The sequence below is a fragment of the Petromyzon marinus genome, chromosome 1 (genome assembly GCF_048934315.1).
Source record: "Petromyzon marinus isolate PM22_M1 ecotype Great Lakes invasive population chromosome 1, UKy_Petmar_22M1.pri1.0, whole genome shotgun sequence".
Taxonomy (NCBI): Eukaryota; Metazoa; Chordata; class Hyperoartia; order Petromyzontiformes; family Petromyzontidae; genus Petromyzon; species Petromyzon marinus.
The window spans coordinates 11,847,778-11,855,128 of NC_133667.1; the positions used below are offsets into that span (position 1 = coordinate 11,847,778).

Genomic DNA, 7,351 nt, shown 5'->3' on the forward strand with positions numbered 1-7,351 from the left:
AACCGGTCCTCTGAGTCCCTTCCTCTCCCTAGGCCGACTCGGCCCTCAGGATGAGTTCAACCCGGCGCGGTGGTGTGGTTTAAACATCGCCATTGGGGGGGGGGGTTGGGAGGGAGACAAAGGCGGCCGGGCGTGGTGTGGTTGCCCTTCACGGCTGCTGTTCGCTACCAGCCACTCGCCCCTACGGTCTGTTAGAGGCTACGCGGGGGGGAGGGGGAGGGGGGATCTAAGTCTTGGGACCAAACTGCCCCTGGGCAATGCGTGAGGGGGGTACTGGTGGGGGGGGGTGGGAGGGGGGTGTGGGGGGAGGGTGGGAGGGGGGTGTGGGGGGAGGGGGGTGTGGGGGGTGGAGGGGTGGGGCGGTGGGTGGGGGGTGTGGGGGGTGTGGGGGGAGGGGTGGGACGTGGGGGTGTGGGGGGTGGGGGGCGGTGGAGGGGTGGGGGGTGGGTGGGGGTGTGGGTGGTGTGGGGGTAGGGGGTGTGGGGGTGTTGGGGTGTCGGGGGTGGAGGGGTGGGGGGTGTGGGGGGTGGAGGGGTGGGGGGTGTTGGGGGTGGAGGGGTGGGGGGTGTGGGGGGTGGAGGGGTGGGGAGTGTGGGGGGTGGGGGTGACCTCCTTGCCTGCCCAGGCTGACGCCGCCGCAACGCGAATGGGTCGAGGGAGCGAGAGGAGACGGCGGCGCTGAGGAGACGGAGCGGACGGAGGAGACGGAGCGAGACGGAGCGGGGATGGAGGAGGAGACGGAGCGGACGGAGGAGACGGAGCGGGGATGGAGGAGGAGGAGACGGAGCGAGACGGAGCGGGGATGGAGGAGACGGAGCGGCAGGAGCCCAGCGCGAAGCGACATGTGGCGGATCGATTCCTCTCGCCGTCGATCCGAGCCTGTCGACTATTTGTCACGCTGCCGATTCTCATCGATGGGCTGTCTCGCTGTGTAGCGTTGTTTGTGTGTCTGGGACTGCCTCTTGCTGTTGAGCTTGGGAATTCGTGAACTTGCGCAATTTTAATTTGCGGAAGAGGCTTTATATTTTCTTACGTACTCTGGTTCTTTCGGTAAAGTCACGTAGGTAGAAAACAAATTCGATCACGACGTTTCGGGCGCAACACGTGTTTATATATATTTTTTCAGTGATTTTCTTTCCACCCACAGATGTCCAGCCGCCCCTGGACATCTGTGGGGGGGGGGGGGAAATAGCTCCGTAGCTTATCGGATTTTTTCCGGGATAAATGTATTCCGATCGGCGCGTGCGTGCCGCACATTGCGTTGAAAACACATGAACATCACAACACGCGGCACCTTCTCTATCCTCCATCCTCACCTGGTTGACCGTAGTCACGTGCTGTAGTGGCGAGATGGTAGGGGGCCGTCCATAAATGACGTCACGCGATTTTTGACGATTTTTGACACCCCCCCCCCTCGTCACACGGCGTCACAAAAAGTCAGACCCCTCAAATATGACGTCACAAAGCTCTGCCCCCCACCCCCCCAAAAAATATATAAAACACCTTCAAATCGCTTTAAACTATTGTCACTGTAGTGCCGCTGCACTCTGATGTTGTAGGAGAAAACATTTATTAAAAAGTCTATTAAGTAGAACGCGGGTTCGATCCCGACCCTGACGATGCCTACTGCTGCTGCTGTGTATTTAGAAGTTTGCGTCTGTCTCTCTCTCATCATCATCATCACCACTGTAGCTAGGAGATGTTGACTACCTCGCCTGGTGTACAGGAGGTGTCGTGGGTTCGATCTCGACCCTGACGGTGCCTGCTGCTGCTGTGTATTTAGAAGTTTGCGTCTCTCTCTCTCATCATCACCACTGTGGCTACCTCGCCTGGTGTACAGGAGGTGTCGTGGGTTTGATCCCGACCCTGACGATGCCTGCTGCTGCTGCTGTGTATTTAGAAGTTTGCGTCTGTCTCTATCATCATCATCACCACTGTAGCTAGGTGATGTTGACTACCTCGCATGGTGTACAGGAGGTCGTGGGTTCGATCTCGACCCTGACGATGCCTGCTGCTGCTGTGTATTTAGAAGTTTGCGTCTGTCTCTCTCATCATCATCACCACTGTAGCTAGGAGATGTTGACTACCTCGCCTGGTGTACAGGAGGTCGTGGGTTCGATCTCGACCCTGACGATGCCTGCTGCTGTGTATTTAGAAGTTTGCGTCTCTCTCTCTCATCATCATCACCACTGTGGCTAGGAAATGTTGACTACCTCGCCTGGTGTACAGGTGGTGTCGTGGGTTCGATCTCGACCCTGACGGTGCCTGCTGCTGCTGCTGTGTATTTAGAAGTTTGCGTCTCTCTCTCTCATCATCACCACTGTGGCTAGGAGATGTTGACTACCTCGCCTGGTGTACAGGAGGTGTCGTGGGTTTGATCCCGACCCTGACGATGCCTGCTGCTGCTGCTGTGTATTTAGAAGTTTGCGTCTGTCTCTATCATCATCATCATCACCACTGTAGCTAGGAGATGTTGACTACCTCGCCTGGTGTACAGGAGGTCGTGGGTTCGATCTCGACCCTGACGATGCCTGCTGCTGCTGCTGTGTATTTAGAAGTTTGCGTCTGTCTCTCTCATCATCATCACCACTGTAGCTAGGAGATGTTGACTACCTCGCCTGGTGTACAGGTGGTGTCGTGGGTTCGATCTCGACCCTGACGGTGCCTGCTGCTGCTGCTGTGTATTTAGAAGTTTGCGTCTCTCTCTCTCATCATCACCACTGTGGCTAGGAGATGTTGACTACCTCGCCTGGTGTACAGGAGGTGTCGTGGGTTTGATCCCGACCCTGACGATGCCTGCTGCTGCTGCTGTGTATTTAGAAGTTTGCGTCTGTCTCTATCATCATCATCATCACCACTGTAGCTAGGAGATGTTGACTACCTCGCCTGGTGTACAGGAGGTCGTGGGTTCGATCTCGACCCTGACGATGCCTGCTGCTGCTGCTGTGTATTTAGAAGTTTGCGTCTGTCTCTCTCATCATCATCACCACTGTAGCTAGGAGATGTTGACTACCTCGCCTGGTGTACAGGAGGTCGTGGGTTCGATCTCGACCCTGACGATGCCTGCTGCTGCTGCTGTGTATTTAGAAGTTTGCGTCTGTCTCTCTCATCATCATCACCACTGTGGCTAGGAAATGTTGACTACCTCGCCTGGTGTACAGGAGGTCGTGGGTTCGATCTCGACCCTGACGATGCCTGCTGCTGTGTATTTAGAAGTTTGCGTCTGTCTCTCTCTCTCATCATCATCATCATCACCACTGTAGCTAGGAGATGTTGACTACCTCGCCTGGTGTACAGGAGGTCGATTTTTTTTCCCGACCCTTACGATGCCTGCTGCTGCTGTATATTTAGAAGTTGGCGCAGCTGTCAACCCATATGGTTTAGCCCCGTATCCTTGGACAGGGAAATTTCAGGGCCCAAATTTGTTTTTGTATCTATTTTGTGTTTCTCCCTTGTGATGGGACTTTGTAGGGTGAACGTTGAGATTCATAAGGGGCACGGGGTGTGATCAATAAGGTCTGAGTCGGTCTGTAATAATGGAATTTGCGGCGTCTCGCTCTCTCTCTTTCTCACCGTGTTGGTCGCGTGTTTCCCCCACACCCCACAACGTTTAGAATCAACATCACGCCGTCTAAAAATAAGTAATACAGTACAGTATTTAAAAAAAAAACACGCTTTAATGAAACGTACCGTACTAGTAATGTCAGAACTCCCCTACTCCAGGAAGTGTGCCCGAAGCTTGCCACGACGTAAGGGGACCGTGATGATTTACAGCCAACGTGACTTGAGCAGTGGACAATTAAACCAAAGCCGAAACATAACATAAAATACATTTTGATTTAAAGCTTTCGTGACTGCAGGGATTTATATTCTTGGTTCTTTCGGTAAAGTCACCACGTAGAAGGGAAACAATAAAATAATAAAAAAAATATATAAAACAATACAATTCTCACCTGATGATGATTGCTTGTGTTGCAGTCGAAACGTCGTGAGAATTTTATTGTTTTATATTTTTATTATGTTATTGTTTCCCTTCTACGTGGTAACTTTACCGACAGAACCAAGAACATATAAAAGAATGTTTACAAATATTTGTTTTTTGCTAGAATAGAGTAATTGTCATCACTATGACATAAGTATGCCAAGTTAGCATTCGATACATTGGGAGGTGGGGTAAAATTGAGTTACAAGATTTGAGGATACAAGACAGTGATTCATATTTCTTGGTTCTAAAGTCACCACGTAGTAAGGAAACAACAAAATAATAAAAATATAAATGAATAAAATTCGCCCGACGTTTCGACTGCAACACAAGCAAATCGTCATATTTTTATTATTTTATTGTTTCCCTTCTACGTGGTGACTTTCCCGAGAGGACCAATAATATGAATCCCTGCAGTCACGAAAGCTTTCAATCTAAACAGACAGTGAGTTAATAAAAAAGCGTGTAATAATAAACAAAAACAAAGAGTTAATTTGGCCCCTGCCATACAATGTCCATGGCTTTAAGTCCACTTGGTTGTCGTTATCATAATTCGTGACGGACAGGTCGCTTCCCCGTAAGAAAGAAAAAGAGCGACGTCGCCTCAGTGGGAACTTTGTACCTGCTAAAATAAATAGTTAAGACTGTGTTGCTAAATCGTTACCTCCAAGCATTTAGATGTATAAACCTCACCACACATTCAACAAATATTTGTCCACGGATCGAAAACGAATCGATTCCGGCTTTGTTTTTATCGCCGAACGACTCCACGCGGTGAATCACGTGGGGTCGTTAAAGGAATCGATCCTTGCCCAGCGGGGCGGGTGGGGGTTTAGTTGACAAAGGTCCCCCGTGTAGCCTTCACAGACTGTAGGGGCAAGTGGCTGCGAGCGAGCAGCAGCAGCACCTACGAAGGCCGGCAACTGTCGCACACGTGGGGTGGGTTGGCCAGCAACCCACCTCCCGGCCGCCTTTGTCTCCCCCAGTGGCGACGTTTACCGCACGCCGCTACACCTGCAGGTTTACTCTTTTGAGGCCGAGTCGACCTAAAGGCGGAGTGCCCGGGAACCGGGTACCGGAAAATCCGTCACCGCCTCCTTGTCGCGGTGGCCGTGAGCGGGAATCGAACCATGGGGCGCGCTAACCGCTGCGCCACCACTCCCCACCGCGTGCCTTTGGCCTCCTCCATCTGCTTGCGAGGGAGTGGGGCTGGCTGGGTGGGTGGTGGTGGGTGGGGTGAGTGGGTGAGGATGGTGGGTGGGGATGGTGGGTGGGGGCCACGTGACGTAGAGGGAGAGCGATCCCATCGGGTGACGTTGGGGAACAAAAACGGAGCGCTGTGACGTCATCGCACGCGTCGCCCGCCCCCCAAACACCATTCGGTGACGTCGCCACCGCGCCTGTGCCAGGCCACGTGCACTTTGAGGCTACCACGTGAAGTGTCGAAGGCTCGCTGCTGGCAGGGCTCGAGACAGAGCCAGCAGTTGCCATGGGTTGGCTGGCTGGTAGATGCACCACCAGCTGTACCAGGCTGGGTGCAGGTCTCGGGACAGACCCAGGTGCCATGGGTTGGCTGACTGAGATGACCGGTAGATGCACCACCAGCTGTACCAGGCTAGGTGCAGGTCTCGGGACAGACCCAGGTGTCATGGGTTGGCTGACTGAGATGACCGGTAGATGCACCACCAGCTGTACCAGGCTAGGTGCAGGTCTCGGGACAGACACAGGTGCCATGGGTTGGCCGACTGAGATGACCGGTAAATGCACCACCAGCTGTACCAAGCTGGGTGCAGGTCTTGGGACAAACCCAGGTGCCATGGGTTGGCCGAGATGACCGATAGATGCACCACCAGCTGTACCAAGCTAGGTGCAGGTCTCGGGACAGACCCAGGTGCCATGGGTTGGCCAACTGAGATGACCGGTAGATGCACCACCAGCTGTACCAGGCTAGGTGCCATGGGTTGGCCGAGATGACCGGTAGATGCACCACCAGCTGTACCAGGCTAGGTGCAGGTCTCGGGACAGACTCAGTTGCCATGGGTTGGCCAACTGAGATGACCGAGAGATGCACCACCAGCTGTACCAAGCTGGGTGCAGGTCTCGGGACAGACCCAGGTGCCGTGGGTTGGCCGACTGAGATGACCGGTAGATGCACCACCAGCTATACCAGGCTGGGTGCAGGTCTCGGGACAGACCCAGGTGCCATGGTTGGCTGAGATGACCGGTAGATGCACCACCAGCTATACCAGGCTAGGTGCCATGGGTTGGCTGAGATGACCGGTAGAGGCACCACCGGCTGTGCCCCCCATCCCTCCACCAACCCCTCCCTTGTTTGTTGACTTAACTCGCCCGTACTAAGATGGCGGCCATCCCTCCCTACCCCCCCCCACCGAACATTAAACGATGGCGTCACCAGTCATTGCAGAGGCGTCATCGCGCGCCTTTGTGACGTCATTGCGCCGAGCGCCACGGGGCGGGGTGTTTCTGAACTGCTTTTCTCGAGACGCGTCGACGTTATCCTCCTCACGGCGCGCACGGTAGCAAGCACTTCCCGTCACCCGCCCTGACGGAGAGTTCGTCACACGACCATAAAACCTGTTTTTGTTTTCATTTTTAAGAGCTGTAAATTGTGTAATAAGTGGCTCCGGCACGGTAGAGCTTTATTTATTTATTCAAGGTTCTTCACAGCGCGAGCACGGGTGCCGTCGTCGTCTCGCTCCCGGCGTCACTGCGCTGCCCCCGCGCCACGTGGCGCTCACCCCGACGCTCTCCACCACACCGCCGGCTGGCGGCGCGCTGGGAAGCGGCTGGGGGTCGGGCAGCCACGTGGCTGGTGGAGGTGGCTGGGGGGGGGAGGCAGCAGTGACGGGGGAGCTCCTCTTCCAGCTTCAACCACCGACCCGGAACCTTTCGCGACTCCCCGCTTATATCCCCTTTTGTCAGGCTAAGCCCCGCCTCTGGCCACGCCCCTCAACGAACCTTCGAGAGCGTTCCAGAGGGTCTCCTGCCAGCTCCGCCCATTAACCTTTCCCCCAGATAGAATCCCACTACGAATACGGCATGGACTGTCTGACAGTATTTAAAGTGTAACTCCTCAATTATGCAGGGGATAGTGCTCGCTTATTACAATTGAGTACAATTTTGCCTAGAACCAAATCTTAAAGTTTTTATTTCGTACGGCCATTGGGTTGACCCCCGTTCTGTGGCCGATACCATCCACTCAACCACATTTCAGAACCCGGTTCGAATGTCCTCATACGCAGGACCTCGGCGGCTGCAGTACCAGCTGAGTGCTCGGACCCTGAGCTATCGTAGCGGATAGACCGAGACGAACGCCTCAAATAGGGTTCAAACTTGTATGTAACCTTT

At 54.3% G+C, this 7,351-nt stretch overlaps 1 protein-coding gene across 4 annotated transcripts in view; it reads right to left on the reverse strand.

Annotated features, from left to right (window-relative positions):
- THOP1 (thimet oligopeptidase 1) overlaps nucleotides 1–5,196 on the reverse strand; it is a 28,475-nt gene extending 23,279 nt beyond the window's left edge. Inside the window, exon 1 of one of the 4 annotated variants that reach the window (XM_032954016.2) lies at nucleotides 3,691–5,196. In XM_032954016.2, the coding sequence (XP_032809907.2) occupies nucleotides 3,691–3,833 (143 nt within the window). In that variant the 5' untranslated portion in view covers nucleotides 3,834–5,196. The other 3 variants (XM_032954034.2, XM_032954007.2, XM_032954025.2) reach the window with 3 other exon arrangements.
- Nucleotides 5,197–7,351: the final 2,155 nt, after the last annotated feature.